General features: G+C 43.4%; 1 protein-coding gene across 1 annotated transcript in view; it reads left to right on the forward strand.

The window, feature by feature from the left end:
- The first annotated feature begins 7668 nt into the window (after window positions 1-7668).
- Window positions 7669-22674, forward strand: part of LOC124269415 (centrosomal protein of 135 kDa-like) — a 50334-nt gene continuing 35328 nt past the window's right edge. Inside the window, 5 exon segments of the mRNA XM_046704422.1 lie at window positions 7669-7788; window positions 9651-9984; window positions 13774-13833; window positions 13836-13922; window positions 14860-15086. Of these exon segments, the coding sequence (XP_046560378.1) occupies window positions 9669-9984; window positions 13774-13833; window positions 13836-13922; window positions 14860-15086 (690 nt within the window). The 5' untranslated portion in view covers window positions 7669-7788; window positions 9651-9668.

Raw genomic sequence — 22674 nt, forward strand, 5'->3', positions numbered from 1 at the left:
TCAAATGATTGATATCGTGACCACCTGTCCAGGTGATTGGGATGCAGTGACATGCGTCAACCAAGCCACCTTACCATCTTATCTGTCCTTCAACGCATGGTGATGAAATAATTTCCGAGAAACGCTTCAATAGACATAATTACGGAAGTTAACTTGCACGTTTTCAGTCCATTTTCAATTGTTTTTGTTGTCTCGTAGAAGGTATTAAAATATTAATGAATACACAAAATTCGTTGATGGGCAGGGTTACTTCATTTATTGCCATGACGGATCTGAATGAAGGCCTATCCCGGCGTTTCCGGGTCGTGATGGGTGGATACTACACTTGTTATCTCCCATATAAGCCTGCCTGTGTGAGACGGTGTAAATATGCAGGACCGCCTAACTCAAACCAAACGTGTACGCTTCGGCTACCACTCATAAGTCTATGCTAAAGAATAGGGGTTACGATCGTCTTAGTGCTACGTTTGTGCGATAGTCGTAAGTCTAGGCTAAAGATTAGGCGTTAATATCATCTTAGCACTACAACCGTTGTATGTTTATGTTGCAATATAAGGATTGCAATCATCTTAGCTCTGCGACTATCGTAAGTCTATGCTAAAGATAAGGCGTAAAGCCGGGTTTCCATGTGCGCGCAGTGCGTGATGCGTAATGCGTATACAACACTTTATACTAACATAGTAATAGCGGTTTCCATGCACGCGTAAAACGTGATGCGTGATACGTAGTACGTAGTGCGTGAATTTGCTTACGCACAAAAAGTGTCCGAATACGCATCACGCAGCTATACGGAGGCCGGAAGTAGGGATTCCCAAGGGGTTTTCCAAATGTCACGTGGTTTTCATTATGAACACAAGTTGCAAAGTGTCAAGGAATTCGGTACCCAGGATACTGAACAATTAATTGAACCCTCCTTCTTTGTATCAGGAGTTCACGCACCCACCATCGGGGCCTTCGTGTTTTCACATAACAGTACAATCAACCTGCAGTGACCACAGCCTCCGTTATGTCTGTTAGTTCTGTAGCGTTCTTGAGAAACAAGGTGGCATTGTAGACAACAATTGTGATCAGTACGATCTCCAGGAAAGGAATTAAGGACTTGATTTAACGCATCACATATACACGTACACATGGTATTGGACACTACGCACACGTAATACGCATTAAGCACTACGCACCACGCAATTACGCAGACAATACGTACACATGGAAACCTAGCTTTACTATCACCTTAGTACTACGCCTGCCATACGTTTATGTTGCAATATAAGGGTTTGCGATCATCTCAGCTCTACGCTAAAGATTAGGGTTACTATCGCCGTAGCACAATGACTGCCGTCCGGTTATGTGGAAATGTAAGGGATACCTTCAGCTTAGTGCTACGACTATTGTAAGTCTATGCTTAAGAGGGCGGTGGGTGACCTAGTGGTTAAAGTGTTCGCTCGTCACGTCAAAGACCCGGGTTCGATTCCCCACATGAGCACGATGTGTGAAGTCCACTTCGGGTGTCCCCTGCCGTGATATTGCTGGAATATTGCCAAAAGCGGCGTAAAACTAAACTCACTCACTATGCTAAAGAACAGGTGTTACCATCAACTTAACCCTACGACTGCATGTCGTACGTGGGTGTTGAAATCTAAGAGTTACTATTACTCATCACTACGACTGTCGTAAGTCTATGTACAGAAGTTATGATTGATTTCTAGACCAGGGACCAGGTAGTTAGTTTCCAAGATGAATATTCCTTTACAGACCTAATGTAGCACCGGACTCGACTTACACACCACCGATATTCACTGTTATTGATTTCAACAGAAGACTTGGTCTTAACGTTAGATATTGTCTGCCGCTTGGATGTAACAATTTTAACCACTGTGAAAGGTTAAACAAAATGCCAACTTAAATATATTATGATACAATCCCCATCAGAGCAAAATCCATATACAAAGGAGCACCATTCATAAAGGTGTTTTAGTGAGTGTGGGTTTAGTTTTACGCCGCACTCAGCAATATTCCAGCTATATGGCGGCGGTCTGTAAATAATCGAGTCTGGACCAGACAATCCAGTGATCAACAGCATGAGCATCGATCTGCGCAATTGGGAAGCGATGACATGTGTCAACCACGTCAGCAAGCCTGGCCACCTGATCGCCTCTTACGACAAGCATGGGTTACTGAAGATCAATTCTAACCCGGATCTTCACGGGTCTAAAGGAGTTTGAAGTGAATATAGAAAAATTGTATGGTATACCGCGACTGGACAAGCTAGCGATGAGCATTTGAACTGGGGAGTATTTTTATACGGTTCGTTATATTTTTAAAGTTAGTTAGTTTCCAAACTGGCCAGGAGGGATTATTAAGAAAAATGTGACATGACCTCGTCAAATTTTATAGCCTCAAGTATACATATTTGTGTTTGTATTTTTTGTGTTTTAGTGGTTCTTAAACTTTAACACTCACAACTAATAACGCTAATAAACAACAGCATTTATTGACATTAATCTTCAAGTAGAGATTCGGGCCACCTTTACGAAAATGATCATTGCCTAATTTGAAAGTTACTGGCATTTGGATAGCGGGTAGGCATTCTTTTCGAACACTGTCTATATATAGCATCATGGTATGCAGTATTTAATAGTGGAACTATTAAGCGAATCGTTTTAACTGTGTGAAAAATAGGACCAGTCTCGCTGTAAATTCGTTATTTGTAGAACCAGTATGACGTCACTATAATGTGATTACAATTGCTAAAATGTGTCTCCTGTGGAAAAAAATACGCCTAGGATCTGCAAAAGTTAGTATATTTATCCCTACAAATATATACAATGACATATATTCCCAACACAGTCCCGTGTAAACAGCTGGTGCTATTTGCCTTCTCGCCTGTGACATGCAAACCGTTATCTCTCACCACGTCCAACGCACCTGTCAAGACCAAAAGACAATATAATGATCATGTTTCTATATCTTCATTTAACACATCTACATTTAATAAATCCGTTTTATTTATGCCTAGATTCTAATCACGACACTGTACAAATTGCATATATGTGACGATGACATGAATATATTTTCATCTTGTTCCATACATACAATGAAGTTGAGCACATGTTATTAGATACATGTATTATTGATTTACCTGGCTTACCATCTGTCGCTAATGTAAACCGACATGGTAGCTTCCTGCTGCTTGAGTGCTTACCACCATATGTATCTGTCATTAGTAGTGTTTGTGTTATCGTGATGGATATACATTGGATATATTAACATCCAATCGACAGAGCGTGTAAGTAGTTTAATTGATCCAACGTTGTTACATCGGTCTCTCTAGTGTGGCAAGATATGATGCTTTAGCCTGTTGACACTAAAGAAGCAGGCCCTTAGGTACCTGTAGAATCTCGTTAAGACTTTTTTTAAAAAATACAGTAAAGTAACAAATGTTATATTTTCCCAGTAAAGTACAGATTCTAATACTTTTGTTGGGTTGAGTCCCATCCGGGATTCGAACCCACACCCCCATAGTCAGGCACCTCATTGCCATCACACAAAGTCAGCCGCCTAACCAATTCCGCCACATAGTGCTAGCCGCGGTACCTGAATGGGTTGGACGACAGGCTTTGTGTGCTGGTGTGTGCCTGATACTGGGGTGTGGGTTCGAATCCCGGATGGGACTCAACCCAACGAAAGTGGGTTCGAATTTGTTACATTTGACCACTTTCTAAATGGCATTGTGTATTTATAGTAAAGTACCCTCTACCGACCTGTTTGTTCTGTAGATCCGTCGTTCTATCGTCAAGCAGGTAACACTGGCCTCTCACCCTAATGTAAATGGACAATTTGTGCAATAAATTGTTGTACTTTCCCTCTCTGATGTTGCTAAACACGTGTCCCTCACGTAGCCATGGATACGTCCTAAACGACCATAACAGGATACGCTGCACGGCTAGATGTAGAACACTAAGTATCGACCCCTACCTGTAATCCAACACTTGACAATCACCTGTTGTTTAATGATGATATCTGTAACATGTGTTTTCTCTCGGACTTTTCACCTGGATGTTTACAGGTAAAGTGTTTGACAGATACGTAGTAGTGAGGCATACAGGCATTTTTGCTTGCAAAGTAACATTTTTCCATTTCCATTTTACACATAGCAATATTAATCGCCAAAACGCAGCAATATTCAAACAGTATTTACATCAATTTCACATGCAGAATGATTCTATAGGGTATAAAGAGAGCCTAGAAGACATGATCTGATACACAAGTACGAGAAATATGCCACGATTAACAGCTGAAGGGAGCGAGAGAGCCATTGGGATGCAGATGGGGTAACAATGCTGTTGCCAACGCCCACGGATGCCACCGAGAGACCATTGGGATGGCGCAGATGGGGTCGACATACAATGCTGTTGCCAACGCCCACGGATGCCACCGTATCACGGTTATAAGACATTATTCGGGGCTTCAGACAGACAGGGATCACCGTAGACAGACAAAGAAGTGGACGTCCACGCATCACAACGCCTGCTGAAGATAGGTACCTCCGCCATAAAGGAAGGAGGGTAACGTTTCTTTTGGCGTTTAGTGTATATCCATGGGTTTAGTACTCAGTGCAGTCTTGGAGCAAGGCTATGTGCTACACCGCCATCCTTATTAGGAAGTCTATTTTGTAGAATCATTTTCCAAGGATCCTTTTCATTAAATTCCCTTAATAAAGTGGAGCTGATGTTACCGTACATATCGAAGATAGCTGACGCCTGACGGGTGACAACATACTCTGAACCTGCGTGTAACATCGCAGCACGGTGTTACCCTCTAAAACACCCCACCGCCACGGATGTGTTGCTGCTCACGAACCTTTGGTTGTGAGATTAAATCCAAACTAGACCAAAAACTGCTGATGCGACAGAACTGTATCCATACATTTCGATGGGTTTAAAAACTGGCGTTAAATGCCTGCAACCCTCAGCGAAGCCTGACATCGATGGCCGCTCACAGAAGACTGAACACAGTCTAACTCGCCGAGATACGCGACAGTCCTAAATGATGTGGGTAGCACAGAATAAGAAATATGCTACAGGTGTAATGAGAAATAAGCTGCCTAAATTAGATTAGACCATACGTGTGAATAAACATTATTACTTTTTTCTAATGCATCTCAGTCACATGATTAAATCCTCTACCTCAGGTCGGTTGATAAAGAATTGTGCGACATATACCGTAGTTTCTCTAATAAGCGCACAACTTCAATTTTGTTTCGGCCTTCAATAAGCACTGAGTATACAGCAGAGTACAACACAATAAGGGGTGTGTCTCTAGCATGCGTGTATGGTGTGGCGCAGTGGTTAAAGGTTCCATACGTATTGTTACTGTTATTTACTGTTATTTACTGTTGTTACTGCGATTTGATATTACTATATTCACACTCGGTCTCTCAAAAACATAAAATACAGGTTTATCTCAGTTCAGTTCAGTTCATTTATCCACCAAAACCACTCACATAGGTACATAGTACAATTATACAGTGATACATGAGTAATGTAATATTGATACGAGGCAATATCATTGACGTTTTGAAAGATTTACATAAATACATGTAATATATTTGCTTAACGTATCAATAACTGTGTAATTTCTTTCAATAAAAGACTATGCTGTTTAAAGTAATTAGGTCTTGTACAACAATACTTTGGTAATAACTTGTTTCTATCTGCTAATAAAGAATTACACTAAAAAATGTAGTGGTACTCATCACCCACTTCATCGGAGTTACACTTTGAGTTACACATCAGACACTTTCGGTCATTATAAGGCACATGATGCCAGAGTCCTACTTCAACAGGAAGCTGATCTGTTAGAATTTGTTCAAGTTTACAGGGGAGCCAAGCTCACTGTATCAGTGATTTTAGCTTATACAACACCGTAGCTGCATAATGAAGCGTCTCCAGTCACCGCTTAGCCTTCATTACCCATTTTAAGCGGGCTGAAAGAATAAGCACAGCGCGCTTATTGCAGGAAACACAGTATATATGTACGTCACACATTGTAGGTGTGTATACGTGTTGACACGTGTCGATTTTATGATAGTATTCCAACAGCATTTTCCGCAAACTGTATTCTGTCAAATAACAATACTATTTATACTTAGAGTTGTGAGGCTATGAATGCCATCCTATGTTGTAACAAGGACACAGCATGCCGTTGGCGAAAGTCAGAAAATGTTTTACGTGAAATACTGGTGAGCTGATAACTTTAGAGTTTTAAAGACAATCAGAAGGTATAATAGTGTCCCATTTTTGACAGCGTCTTGGTCGCTGATCCGTTAAGGTATGAAGTTTCGCTGTCAAAACTGGGATAACTAAACCAATCAGAAGCCCCCAAACAAAGAAAGAGTGTGAGATAGAAAATATGGATCGATATTGAAGAAGTTAATAACTGTACGATTTACTGTAATTTGAAAAAACCCACACGAATTCTTGACGTGGATGTGAAAATGGCCGGGGTGAAGTTCTAAATTGACAGTGCGAAGTCTCAGTGTATTATTGTACGTATCGGGAACAACCTGATCTTCCGTAACCCATACTTGTCGTAAAAGTCGACTAACGGGATCGGGTGGTCAGGCTCGCTGACTTGGTTGACACATGTCATCGTATCCTAATTGTGTAGATCGATGCTTATGCTGTTGATCACTGGATTGTCTGCCCCAGACTCGATTATTTACACACCGCCGCCATATAGCTGGAATATTGCTGAGTGCTGCGTAAAAATAAATAAACACACTCATTTCTTTTTAATATATCCCTACTTTTTTAATCCAATGCATAAACATCTTGCTCCATCACTGTTTTTTTAATCGGAAGCTGATGTTTAAAATTTGAGCAAAGTAGATTGGAGAATAAAGCCATCCGCCATCCATATAACAAGGACCGGGTTCGATTCCCTATATGGGATTCTATTTGAAATCCCTCTGGAGTTTCCTCCGATGTATTGCTCAAAGCGGTGTAAAATCGTCTTATGATGCAGTTTATCTTCAATGGTCACTGAAGCGTGTGTAAAATATACTCAGGACGCTTAGCGTGACATGGTTGTTTATTATTTAATTATGTATTAATGGAGACCAACACATACAAATGTAGTCCCATAGTCTAATATAAGCATGACCACAGATTCCAGTGCTTTAAATGCACCCCAACCCCATCCCGTCCCTCTCCCACGAAAAAGTTTCCCTGAGGAGCATTTCCCCCTAGCCTTTGGACTTCATGATTTATGTGCATATAAATTAATAAACGTACACTGAATAACTGTTAGAAAAGTAAAATTATTGAATATTTGAAAAAAAAAACTAATGAAGGTTTGAAAAATTAAATGAATGAATTTTGGAAATGAAATAGTTGTTTGAATAAATGGCCCTAAAAGCTAAAGTCAGAGTATATCATATTCACCTCCATCGAATAAACATTTCTTGATTGATAATGACCTATTATAGTCATTATCAAATGTATGCATTTTTCAACTGCAGTATGCATTCGGCATAATTTGTCAACAACCGTCGGCAGGTCAAGGGGTGGTGTAAACCCTGGTGGGATATCGTGCGGGTGTCTGACAGCCACAGTGGCGTAAGGGAGATAACTCTAATCTTTGTTTCTTCCGACGGGTCAGGCTTGCGCCATTTTCAAATGCAATCAGAGCTTGTTGTGACATGCCTTTGAGAAAATTCGCATGGCTAAATATACCGGAGCACATTGAAAACAACAACATCCTTTGACTTCATCTCTGTTCGCAGAGGTACTGTATAATTAGCAGATGTAGAACAACAATGACATTTGATTCTCAAAAGAATGTTTTATAATGAAGCGTCAGTTTCTGTCAAAATGTCAAACATGGATGAGTCTGACAGACAACAAAACCTAGATCGATAGGTCATGTTGTCTTGGATATCGTGTGCTTGATTTTCTAACCGTTACACATAATGAATGGAGTGAGTAATTTTGACGGACCTCAGAAGACTTGATTTATGAAAGATATCGCTCGTGTGCATTGTTTAGTGTGCACTTGTCCTGTAGATGATCAGCTGATTGTTTCAGTAAGCGACAGTTTGTTAGCCATCTTACTTAGAGAAGCTAACGAATCTGATATGTTCAGTTCGTAAAGACAGTAAAAGGGTAACATAATCTTCCAATTATATAGAAGATTCGATTATTTCTTCGAACAACAGTTGTGTGGTGTTGACACAAAATTAGCCAATGACGACCAACACTTGTTTCACACTTTTGCATTTTAATTTTCGTGACGCACCATTCATTGGTTGGGCAAACTTGCTTGAACCCAGGCTGATGTAAATCAACCTTTCATTTGCCTTGAATAGCATTAAAATATCTGTGTTCATCATTGCGAGATCTACCTAAAGACTTTTCATGATTAAAAAGATATGTAAAATTATAATAATAAATATGTTCATGTAACAGTGGAAAGTCTGAAGTGAACTCCAACATTATGAATCACTGATGCACAGTATCATTTGTGTGCATTTATTGTGAAAAAGTATGCATATGATATTCAGTTCTTATTGCCTCTCTAGTCACCTGCCCAAAGATCCGGTGAATATTTCAATCCCCCGAATATGGTATGTAGTATGGTACTCATTATGTTGGTGGCATTCAGATTATAAAACATGGACTGGTAGGGTTGGACTCAGCATTTTGTGTTTGTGCTGAATGAGATATTCTTATGAACTGCAGCATTGTATCTCACTGAGCTAGCACTACGAAACCAAGCAGTCACACACAAATATGCATGCAGATTGCGAGAGTACCACAAATGATACCACTCTGCAAATGCAGCACCAGTCTGAAGTGAAAGTCTGACAATATTTGTTCATTTGTCACATAAGACAAGTTAGTAATACTGTAAACGTAGTTATTTTCGCGTGGGATTAATTTTCGAGCTTTTGCCGCAAAAAGATTGTGCATCAATAATCATACCAAGCGAAAAATTCATGGTCAAGTCATGACAAATACTCAAGTAGGAACAACATGCAATTTGTTTTTCTCTCAATAACAACATCAAAACAATATATAAAGGAATAGAGGCATAAACTAGTTTACTATAGTAACAGCGATCACAATCAGCAAATGTTTGTTATCAGTTTGTCAGTTAATTGATAGCTGATTACTCGTAACACAAAATGAACAAAGCTCATTTACATCAGTCACAAATCACAATGTTGACACAAATATCATCCCACCTCTCTCTGTTTGTTTTTGTAAACATGATTCAGTTATGGCGGCTAGCTTTGATCATTGCATGTCCTCGGTTGTGAAAACTTTGTGACGGATACCATCACTCAGGTGTTTGAAATGCGCGAAAAGACAACTGCGCTGACAGGTCTTTTGTGAACTTACCGTAAAATTTGCACCCCGTGAAAATATGTATGATTTCAGTAGTCTTAAAATGATATTATAATTGACAGACATTTTGGCTAGATCAGACAAGCAGACTCAAAACATTTTGGCTCGGACACTCTGACCAATGTTGTGTTTTATAGTATTAGTAGTATAGTTTCTGTATGTTCTGTCAAAGGCAGACTTCAGAATTAAAGATTCTGAATATATATTACTAATGGTCATGTTTCTCTTTCTCCTTATCAGGCAGGAGAGGGCACAACAATGGCTGCCACTGCATCTGCTCAGGCGCAGCAGAAGTTTACGAATCTTCGACGCCGACTGGATCAGCTAGGATACCGGCAAACCCTGGGTATTGAATCCCTTCCACTTGTGGAGAAATTGTTTGCAGATCTTATTCACACAACAGAAAGTTTAAAGAATGCGAAATTGGAACTTGGCAAACGTCAAAATGAGACAAAAGAGGCTGATGGTGCTGTGGAACCGTACAAGGTGGACAACGCCAAGCTTGTGCGGGAGAACAATGAGATTCATCTGCAGCTGGTTAAACAGAAGGAAGACATGGACACAGCTGTCAGAGGTAGGTGGACATGATAGACATGTGAAGTGATATGCTACATTAGTACATAATACACAGGGGTTGTGATATGCTACATGATACACAGGGGACGTGATATGGTACATGATACACAGGGGACGTGATATGGTACATGATACACAGGGGGCGTGATATGGTACATGATGCACAGGGGACATGATATGCTACATAATACACAGGGGACGTGATATGATACGTGATACACATGGGTTGTGATATGCTACACGATACACAGGGGACGTGATATGATACACAGGAGACGTGATATGGTACCTGAAACACAGGGGTTGTGATATGATACATGATACACAGGGGTTGTGATATGCTACACGATGCACAGGGGTTGTGATATGGTACATGATACACAGTCGTTGTGATATGGTACATGGTACACAGGGGATGTGATATGGTACATGATACACAGGAGACGTGATATGGTACATGGTACACAGGGGTTCTCATATGGTACATAATACACGGGTTGTGATATGCTACATGATGCACAGGGGACGTGATATGCTACATAATACACAGGGGTTGTGATATGGTACAAGATACACAGGGGTTGTGATATGCTACATGATAGTCAGGGGTTGTGATATGCTACATGATACACAGGGGTTGTGATATGGTACAAGATACACAGGGGTTGTGATATGCTACATGATAGTCAGGGGACGTGATATGCTACATGATACACAGGGGTTGTGATATGCTACATGATACACAGGGGTTGTGATATGGTACAAGATACACAGGGGTTGTGATATGGTACAAGATACACAGGGGTTGTGATATGCTACACGATACACAGGGGTTGTGATATGCTACATGATACACAGGGGACGTGATATGGTACATAATACACAGGGGTTGTGATATGCTACACGATACACAGGGGACATTATATGGTACATGATACACAGCGGATGTGATATGGTACATGATACACAGGGGTTGTGATGTGGTACACGATACACAGGGGACGTTATATGGTACATGATACACAGGGGTTGTGATATGGTACAAGATACACAGGGGTTGTGATATGGTACAAGATACACGGGTTGTGATATGCTACACGATGCACAGGGGTTGTGATATGCTACATGATACACAGGGGACGTGATATGGTACATAATACACAGGGTTTGTGATATGCTACACGATACACAGGGGACGTTATATGGTACATGATACACAGCGGATGTGATATGGTACATAATACACAGGGGTTGTGATATGCTACACGATACACAGGGGACGTTATATGGTACATGATACACAGCGGATGTGATATGGTACAAGATACACTGGGGACGTGATATAGTACATGATGCACGGGTTGCAATATGGTACAAGATACACAGGGGTTGTGATATGCTACATGATACACAGCGGATGTGATATGGTACATGATACACAGGGGTTGTGATGTGGTACATGATACACGTGGGTTGTAATATGGTACATGATAGACAGGGATTGCGATATGGTACATGATACACATGGGTTGCAATATGGTACATAATACACAGGGATTGCAATATGGTACAAGATACACAGGGGTTGTGATATGCTACATGATACACAGGAGACGTGATATGGTACATGATACACAGGGGTTGTGATATGGTACAAGATACACAGGGGTTGTGATATGCTACATGATACACAGGGGACGTGATATGGTACATGATACACAGGGGTTGTGATATGGTACAAGATACACAGGGGTTGTGATATGGTACATGATACACATGGGACGTGATATGCTACATGATACACAGGGGACATGATATGGTACATGATACACAGGGGGTACATGTGGTGATATGGTACAAGATGCACAGGGGTTGTGATATGGTACATGATACACATGGGACGTGATATGCTACATGATACACAGGGGACATGATATGGTACATAATACACAGGGGTTGTGATATGGTACATGATACACAGGGGTCGTGATATGCTACATGATACACAGGGGACGTGATATGGTACATGATACACAGGGGTTGTGATATGGTACATGATACACAGGATACAGGCCATGATATGGTGATATGCGTGATATGGTACATGATACACAGGGGTTGTGATATGGCTACATAATACACAGCGGATGTGATATACACAGGGGCATGATACATGATACACAGGGGTATGTGATGTGATATGTACATGATACACAGGGGTTGTGATGTGGTACATGATACACGTGGGTTGTAATATGGTACATGATAGACAGGGATTGCGATATGGTACATGATACACATGGGTTGTGTTATGGTACAAGATACACTGGGGACGTGATATAGTACATGATACATGGGTTGCAATATGGTACTTGATACACATTGGTTGCAATATGGTACATGATACACAGGGGTTGCAATATGGTACATAATACACATGGGTTGCAATATGGTACATGATGCACATGGGTTGTTATATGGTACATGATACACGGGTAGTGAATTGGTACATGATACATAGGGGTTGCAATATGGTACATGATACACAGGGGACGTGATATGGTACATGATACACGGGTTGCAATATGGTACATAATACACATGGGTTGCAATATGGTACAAGATGCACGTGGGTTGCGATATGGTACATGATACGCAGCGGACGTGATATGGTACATGATTCACAGGGGTTGCAATATGGTACATAATACTCATGGGTTGCAATATGGTACATGATGCACGTGGGTTGCGATATGGTACATGATACACAGGTTGTGATATGGTAGCAGATATACATGGTTCATAATTTGTTAAGTGATGCAGTTTAATATGTATGTAGATTCCTTCTACTATAGTCACTATTATAGTTACATCATATTGTAGTTCACTGTCTCACCATACTTATGAAAGGAGTAGTATTGTCGATTGTACATTTTTCAGTTGGCCATATAAGATGATAATATGACATGGGGAGGAATTAAGAGGCTAACTGTACAGAGTGGTGTTGGAATGAGAGACTGACGGCCATTGAGCCTGGATTGTCTCCATCTTACTGAGACTCATCCTCCATAATCTCCAGGATATACCTTCCGATAAATCTCCACTACACCCTGGATGAATCTACGGCCCAGCCCGCTAATTTTATTACCTCCCTTTGCTGGCTCCGCATTCTCACAGTAGCCAATCAGATAAGCTGTCGTTTCGACCGAGCTTGCCAGTGTCAACATAAGATAGCAGTCACAGCCGTGAAAGTTTGTTCGAAGTGCGACTCAGGTTTGGGGGGAAAACATACAGACAAATTGACAGGTCTGAAAGCTTAAAAAAATATATGCAAGAACTCCTTCTACCTCTTTCAGAGTACCTCTGCCAATATATTATTGTGTTGCCAAGTTTAATCGGTAAGATAATTTAAAAAGCGAAAGTGAGTTGTGATTTTGTACGGTCAACTTCCCAGCGTAGACACCTGATTGGATAAAAGCCAGCAAAGGGAGGTAATAAAATCATCGGGCGAGCCGTAGATTCATCCATGGTATAGTGGAGATTTATCGGAACGTATACCCTGGAGATTATCGAGGATGACTGAGACTGAAATAAATGCTTTCAGTAGTATGTTGGCCTTTTAGCTTTCTGATATACAAGGTTTTGCAGTTAGTGTCTCTGATATAGAAGCTGAAGGCTAGGTTTAAAAGTATGATTTTCTAACGTCAGAGCTGAAGGCTGGGATTTACAGTAAGACTTTGAATGTCAGAGCTGAGGGCTAGGTGTCAGTGATATCTTCTGTTGTTAGAACTGAAGGCCTCCCTGCGTAAGCTGGAGCACGAGAACGCGGATCTGAAGTTCCTCAACAACGGCAGCTGGAGAAGGAGGCTCGAGAGAAGGCAGATCGCATCCTCAGTCTGCAGGAGAAAAACTTCCATGCTGTTGTACAAACTCCAGGTAGGTGTCTAGAACTTCCACATTGTAGTACAAACTCCCAGTATGTCTCTTGTTTAACTCTTGGTACCTCTCTGGTTCATGTAACTCTCCAGCGACCTCTCATGTACTTCCACTACTTTATGCAGATCTCACAAAGAAAACTGAGGGAATATTTGGAGAATCAAAACCTAATATATTCCTCCCATAGGAGACATAATCTTCTGGTCATGTGGACAAAGAGAATAGAAATAGTGTATAGTGCTAGCAGATAATGATCATGGTACAATATTCCTTTTGCATGTTGTTGGTATTTATTATGATTATGAACAAAGGATGCTTAGCAGGTAGAGAGGGGCATATTTGAGATCTCTGATCTGATTTTCAGCACAAGTCTGGCAAATAGTTACAATAAACATACAGTTGTCTCCCTAAAGTTATGACTAGGTTCAGTAGTCAGAAAATGTCACTTGGCATACCTAATTGTCATGATAATAATTGTGTTGAGTCCCTGTATAAACAAACAAATGCAGATAGGTTTTACACCTTATATCTTCCTTTGACATTTGACTTTGTAATACAGATAGTGCATTGTGTGTATTTACTGGCAGGTTTCTGTTAGTACTCTCTGTAGACTGGCATCCCGGTATTGGCCCATCTCCATTTTCATGTGTTAGACTTTTATCTTAAGTTATGTTTCATTAATCATAGCATATGGAATATACCAGTTTCAAAGATGATTCTCCGTGTCAGTAAGTGTGAAACAACAGTGTAGCATCTGGTCAGACTTGGCAGTTGATTTGATTCTGGAAATAACAAAACATGATTTAACACTTGTTAATGGTAAAACATAAAATGCAAATTACTATCAAGTTTTCTCTAAAGAAATAATGCTATGTAAACCTTCAATTGACTTTGTCTAAAGAAATAATGCTATGTAAACCTTCAATTGACTTTGTAGGCGGTAGAAAGAAGACAATTCCATTCCGCCGACAGCGAATGGAGATCGACCTGACTGTCCCTTCAGCAGAGAGTTCAGGATTCAATGTCCCTCCTCCGGACGACCCATATGTGGCTGACCTGCTCCAGGTCGCCGACACCCGCATCGCCAACCTGGAGGAGGAGGTGCGCACACTGCAGGACGAGAAGGATGTGATGGACAGGAAGATCAAGACCTTCAGGCAACAGGTGGGTAATGGCTCATCATACATAGAACTGTCAGTTTTTTAAATTTAAGCTCAAGGGTCCTTAGCGTCAGCCTAATGTTATTGTTATCAGTTAAATATTTAGGGCTCCTTGACAAATGGAAATAATGCTGAGGTAATGCAGGACCAAGCCTCAATTTCAAAGAAATCCACTTAATTTTGAACACTCTTGGAGACTTTGAATTAGACTTGGCATCATTCATCACCTGAGTACCTGTGTTAGGATGTGGGGATCAAAGTCTACCATCACTAAAAACACACACAAAGATTTACCTTATATTTTATCAATTGTTGGGGGCATTGATGGCAGTTGTGCAGTTTGTCCCTAAATATGCCCAGATGGTACAAAACACTGGTTCATCTCCCCCACTCACTCTGATTAATATTCTTGTTTTATCGGCACAATACCTGTGCTCGTCGCTTTCACCAAAATGCCCTCATTATTCTTCAAGCATATTTTCATGGACTTGCTCCAGCACAATATAAACTGACACTGAACCCCATTTCACTTCAGCACTCATTTCCAAGAGTCAAAAAACAGATTTATCTTTCTGCCATATTTATCTATCTGTCAGTGTAAACCAAAAGTCACCGTGTTCTTTTATCTGATTGGTTGAAAAACATGATCGAATGGTATTCGATTCCAGAAATTTCAAGACTATTCACTGCGTACAAATATCGCACATAATTGTATTGTTGCGTTATCAGCAGTGGTGACGTCATTCAAAGCATATTGTGACGTAAAGTCGGAATGACGTTACAAATGAGCAGTGTCCAGATGCTACCATGGGAACCAGCTGAAACGGCCAGTTGATGACACTTCACTGTTGTCACCGTACTCGATGTCAATTAGTGCAGACAGTTAAACCCATGAGGGCCTTTTGGTTTACTTTTGTGTTTACAATGTCGATAGACATCATGTGTTGGCCAATTTCCGGGTGTTATTGAGTATTTGAAGCATGGGAATATAATGCCAGAGGTTTCAAATGAAATATTCCTATGCTTCGAATACTCAATAACACCCGGAAATTGGCCAACATGTGATGTTTATCTCCTAATTGCAATGCACTGGGTGCTCGAGATGATGGGTACTTTGAAGCCAATGTTTATGTGGTTGGTACGATAATACTTAGCTGGAGATTGGCTAAAAGTTTCTTGCCATGACTGCTTGATGCATTTGTTTCAGATTTAACAGTGTACATGGAAATGTGTCAAAACTTGAAATGTATTTTACATGGACAGAATATCAGCAGCATGTGATGCCACAAATATGAACAAATTGACTGAATCTCCCTGAAAATCATTACTGTAATACTGAAATCTGGTCACTGACTAAGCCAGGGTTTGTCCTAGCCTGTAAAAATGTGTGTCATCAATATCAGCTTTGACTCCCAGCTCAAGTTTGTTCGGCTACAGTCACAGTAGCTGCTGGGGAGAGAATATCAGCTTGACTGAATCTATGGAAATGATTTTTTCAAACATATGTTCAAATTACTGATCAAGTTTGTACTCGGTCTTTCAAAACATTGAGAGAATCTGAACACCAGACATCGCTGTACCCAAGGCCTAAAGTCTGTTGTGCAATATATTCAAGGAGTTACAGGTGTGATATCGCTCTTCACATTTAGCTTTGAATTAATGCTGTCTGTGAACCATTGTGTGCCCAGTAGAAGGTTGTAAATGCCTTCAAGAATTAAAGAAGGTTGTTTCCTGTACTATCTATTTCTACCCAGAGAGGTATCTTTCTTCTGTAAGATATTTACTTTGATGTCTTCCTCAAGTCACCAGTACAGTTTACCTGAATTCTGTTCATTATAAACATTCTTCCCTGTAAAGCTGCAAGAATGCTGATACCCTGCACGAATCCTCCTCACCACTGACTTTAAACATGAAGTACTTGTAAGTCAGCATGGTTAAACAAGGACATATATAGAAACACACTGAACCAGCCAATTTACATATGATGTACAGTCCGCCCCAAGCAAACATTGGATTGGTTGTTGTTTAACACCACACTCAGCAATATTCCAGCTGTATGGTAGCGGTCTGTAAATTATTTAGTCTGGATCCAGTGATCAGCAACATGAACATCGATCTACGCAATTGGGATACGATGACATGTGTCAACCAAGTCAGCGAGTCTGACCACCCATTGGGTTGCTGAAGACCATTTATAACCCAGATCTTCATGGGTCTCCCCAGCAAACAATGCTGGTCACAAGTGTTGGCTGAATAGATGGGATGGTGGTTTGGTTGGAGCAAATCTATCCCACAGATGTGGCTCATTGCTCAAAATATCAATCACTGGATTGTGTGGTCTCCAGACTTGAATGTTTACAGGTTGATACCATATAGCTGGAATACAAAAGAGTGCATTGTAGCAATAAAACATGTCGGCCTGAAACATCTGGCATTTTGAACATTTCTTGTAAGGTAGTTTCAACAGTAATGCTTTTCATGATAAGTATCATTCTAAAACAAAAACATGGCACTTGACAGGAAGCAAGTATACTGCATCTATGTTACACATGTATTGTGTTTGATTGGGAAAATTGTAATTTAGTAAATTTATCATTCTCACTGGCAGATTCAGTATTCATGGAAACATATGACATCATCCATGCCGTATTCATTATTGGATGATAAAGATTTGAAATTAAGGATGAAATTTCTTGGCATTCATTGATCAATAAAACATGCACTTGAAGCACTCCTAAATAAGATGCATGTTGTGAAATATGTGTGTCACCTGCAACTTGACCACCAGTGGTGTACATCACACAATTCTGGCAATATCAATCACTGGATTGTCTGGTGCAGACCCCAGGGTTTTACACCATGTGCAAATGTAGAGAATAGACAAAGAAAATACATTCACTGTGTCCAGAAGGGCGCAAAATATTATTCATTGTACCCCCAACACATCTGTGACTTTTCTAAGTGGTTGGTTGTTTCTTTCAGAGCAGTTACATGCATCATTTCCTCCATCAGTCAACATGACCAATGAATCATTCTAGGCTCTAAGGAAATTACCAAATTGTAGAGTTATCTACACAGTTACTACACAGGACCACTTGTATTGCCCGTAAAGACCCTTAAAACTATAAATATAGGGGTCCCAGCAGGCCTACCAAAGAAAACGTTCCCACTTTGCAGAAAAACGTGGAATAGTCCACATTAATTGTGGAAATAGCAACATAAACATAATACCTAGCTACTGAAACAGTAAAAATGGTAACTATAAATCGCTAAAACTGGATGAAAAAAACGAAGACCATGCAACTTCATTCTTTTTCATAGAGATCGTCCTTGGGGTACATATATGCATTTTCTGCGGCTGAAAATGTCCTGGGACAGTTGTATCAATGTTTTAATAAAAATATTGTACAATAAATAAAATCTTTTTTATCTATTATACGGCCCCCACCCCGTGGAGTTACCTCCCTGCTATGCATGCGCAGCCAACCAGGTAAGCACCTAGGCCCGTATCATCATTCCTTCTGCTGTCACTCCACTGTACAGATGTGTCGAGTTACTAAGCTGAATACCTTGTCTTCTACGATAAAGAGAATAATGTCTGAGACCTCCCAACCTGTATGTATGGTCTTTATTTGTCCTTGACGGAACAGTTATAAGACTTTTGCAGATGGTTATTTCTCATAATTGTGACTTTGTATTAAATTTTTACGCTAGCTTTCCCGTGGTTTACGCACGTGTTGCTTTTCCATGGCGGGAAGTTTAGGGTGCCACGTGGTTGTCATATTGCGTTCTTAACCAAGTATTTCTTCCCATGGTCACATTCACGTAATTTTCAATGTTTTGTACGTGTATATTTATGCTGCTGGCTCCGCTGTTAGCTACATGCTTGCGTGTTTGCTTTCAGGCGTTTACTGGATGTTCTGTCTGTGGACAGAGCATTCCCTGAGCCGACGAGCACGACAAGTGCTTATGTTGTCTTGAAAAAGTCGGCCATAATCCCGACGTTTGTGAGCTGTGCATGGGCTTCTCCACCCGGGCCCAGAAATGTAGGGCCGCGGATTTTCTCTTTTACAGAGAACTGAGAGAGGCGGGAGGGGAACTGACCCAGGAGGTCCACCCGTCTAAAGCCAAAAAGGCTAAAACCGGCAAAAAAGCTAAGTCGCCTAAGGCGCCTACTCCTTCACACAGCGGGTTTGACATGTCGTTAATAACGCAACTTTTTCAGCAGCACATGGACTCAGTGAAGTCCCTTGTTCATGAGTCGGTTGGAGGTCTCCGGCAGGAGTTCCTCGCCCACTCTGAGCAGGGGACAGAGAGTCCCGGGATGGGATCGCCGAGCCCGGCTCGATCCCTTAGCCTGGAGGCGTCTGTAGATCCGTTGCCTCTGGCTCCGGGTCTGGACGCCTCGGCTACCCTGGAGGGGGAGGGTTCGCTCCCAGTCCCCCTCTCGCTGTTGGCGCAGGGTCCGTTGAGGATTCCTGGGGTTCAGGTCCCTGCACCGCCCCACCCCATGAGAGAGGAGGAACCAGTTCTGCCTGGTCTTCCTCCCATGTCTCGGGACCGGGGTTCGAGTGTGGTGTCGGGTGCCGGAGCGGGGAGTTCCTTCGGCTCTTCCCTTCCCTCTGTGTCTGGTGCTAGGCTTCCCACCGGGTCGGGGTTTGGGTCCTCTTCGCGAGGAGACCCAGCTTCTGACTCGGGCTCGGGTGCCGAGTCCATGGACGTTGGGGAGGTCGAGGAGCCGGAGGGCACTTTCCGTTTCTCAACGCCTCTGAGGGAGGTACGGCAACGTATTGCCGAGTTTATTCCCCAGGCCACGGTACCTACCAGTCACTCGGACTCATCTGAGTTCGCCTGCCGGGCAAGACTTTTGCCCCTAAGCAACCCTCGAAGACACTGCTCCACATCTTGCCGTCCCTGGTGCAGGACGTGATGGATCCCCTCCTGGTTGGGACACGCCTCCGGTTCGACTTACCCAAACTTGCGACCGGACATTCTCACTCAAAACGGCGTGCCATACCCCAATCCAAGGATTCTGTTGGTGGCTTGGCCTCTGTCAGGTCTAGCCTCGAAGCATGCGGAATTCCTGCAGCAGTTGCAGACACAATTCTGGCTTCGAGGCGGGATTCGACAAACGTTCAGTATGAGGATAGGTGGTCAGATCAGGGGATTGCAGATCCCTTTTCTGCGGATTTAGTCCGAGTATTGGAGTTTTTGCACGCTCCTTTGGAAGAAGGCTTGGCGGCTTCGACCATTCGTGGCTACTCCACCGCTTGCGTTTGCCCCTAGGCAACCCTCGAAGACACTGCTCCACATCTTGCCGTCCCTGGTGCGGGACGTGATGGATTCCCCTCCTGGTTGGGACACGCCTCCGGTTCGACTTACCCAAACTTGTCAAGAGGTACCAGCTGGGGGATGATTCACTGTTCTTTGTACCGGTAGTCGACGAGCGTGTGTTTACCGATTGCCCTGGGGGGAGGCTCGGCTTCCTCTGGTGCAGCCCCGGCTGCCAAGCAAGGGCGTTTAGTGCCACCGTTTGCCCTTGCGGGCGCCCCCCTGGAACAGGCTTACCGGACCTACGAGGAGGTCTATCGGAATGCCATGCAGCAGGTGCGGGTGGTGATCCACGAGGCCTACCTTTCTTCTATTCAGAGGTCAGCCCTGGAGGCTGGGGGGAACGCTGGGGATGTGTCCCCGCATCTCGTTCTCTTACGCCAGTTATCCGAAGTTCAGGCCCACCTAAGCCGCGACTCCTTGCGGTCAGCGGCGTCTACGGTGATGTGCGCAGTCATGGGGATGCTCAAGCTGTGGCTGTCGACATCTCGCTACTCGGCAGCTACACAGCAGACCTTGCTGATCCTTCCGTTCCGTCTGGGAGCGACGTTGTTTCCTGGGGCTCAGCAGGTCATACAGGAGGCTGCTGCTGCAGCTACCTCCTTCAAGGATTCTAAGGCCTTGTTGGAGCACCCGCGGGCTTCTCGCACCCACGCTCCCGCCACGGCTTCCTCCTCCGGGGTGCAGCCTACACCCGAGTCTGCCGGCTGGCTTAGGCCGCTGAGCAGGGGCAGGCGGAGGAGCCGTCCCACCAAAGGTAAGGGCAAGGAGCAGTCCTCTTCGTCTGGCTCCCAGCCTTTTCGCGGGCGCGGGAGGTCTGCCCCGACCTCCCGTTAACCCAACAGGCTTTCGCCGTGGGTCCGTCCCAGTCAGTTCATCTACTCGGGACCACTCACGCTCTCTTACCACACGTCCCAGTGGGGGGCCCCCTCTCTCTATTCCTACCGGAGTGGGAGAAGGCTACCAGCAACACTTGGATGCTTTCCACCGTCAGTGTCGGCCATCTACCACTGTGGAAGCGAGGCCTGCCAGAATTCACCGGCATGCGTTGCACTCCGGTGCCGTCATGTCCAGTCAGGGCGGGTATACTGCGCGACGAAGTTCAGGCTTCGCTGGACAAGTCCGCAATAGAGCGCATACCACCGGGCGAGGAACAGGCAGGATTTTATTCCACGTACTTCCTCATTCCGAAGAAAGACGGCGGGTTCCGTCCCATTCTCAACCTCAAGGGGTTGAATCGCATGCTAGAGGTTCCTTCCTTCAAGATGGAGACACTTCGCTCGTTGATCTCCTCTGTTCAGCCCAGCGATTGGCTTACGTCGATCGATCTAAAGGATGCGTATCTACATGTGCCCATTCATCCATCGTTCAAGCAGTTCATGAATTACCAATTCACGGTGCTCCCCTTCGGCATATCCACTGCCCCCAGGGTGTTCACCAAGCTCATGTTAGTGCCAGCTACCCTCGCTTGATCGCAAGGAAGGCGTTGTTACCCTTACCTCGACGACTGGTTGCTCAGCGCGCGCGCTAACTCAGCCAGCGAGCCTGGATTCTACTCACACGGTGATAGACATTCTAGTTCGACTGGGGTGGATCATAAACCTCAAGAAATCCGACTTGGTACCCACCCAGGACTTGGTTTTTCTTGGAGCGCGGTTCCAAACTCACAAGGATCTTGTCTCCTTGTCGCCTGACCGGGTCACCAGAGTACGGGAGATGGTGTCTTCGTTCCTCTCCCAGCCCCAGGCACCAGCGCGGACTTGGCTCCGTCTACTGGGCCATATGGCAGCGACTATCTCTGTAGTGTGGCAGGCGCGGTTGAGGATGCGCCCTACACTGCAAGCTTTGGCGAGTCTGTGGGCTCACTCGGAGGATCTGGAGCAGAGTCTCTCAGTCCCCGGGTGGTTGTCTCCTCACCTTCAGTGGTGGACCAATGTCGGGAATCTCTCCAAGGGGATCCCTTTGGAAATCCCGACGCCAGCTCTTACAGTTCAAACCGATGCGTCCCTCACAGGCTGGGGGGGTGTTCTGGGCAGTCTGTCGGTGTCAGGACTCTGGTCCGAAGCCGAAGCCCGCCTTCACATCAACATCTTGGAACTGAGAGCTGTGTGGTTGGTTTTCGAGCGCTCCCGGGAGCATGTTCAGGGCCAGGTTGTTCATCTTCAGTTGGACAACCGTACGGCCATGACGTACATCCTGAAGCAAGGTGGAACGGTGTCCCTAGCGCTCCTTCGGGAGGCGTGGGAGTTTCTCCTCTGGCG

Source organism: Haliotis rubra, unplaced genomic scaffold (assembly GCF_003918875.1).
Source record: "Haliotis rubra isolate DU_JTF1 unplaced genomic scaffold, ASM391887v1 Scf1448, whole genome shotgun sequence".
NCBI classification, from domain to species: Eukaryota; Metazoa; Mollusca; class Gastropoda; order Lepetellida; family Haliotidae; genus Haliotis; species Haliotis rubra.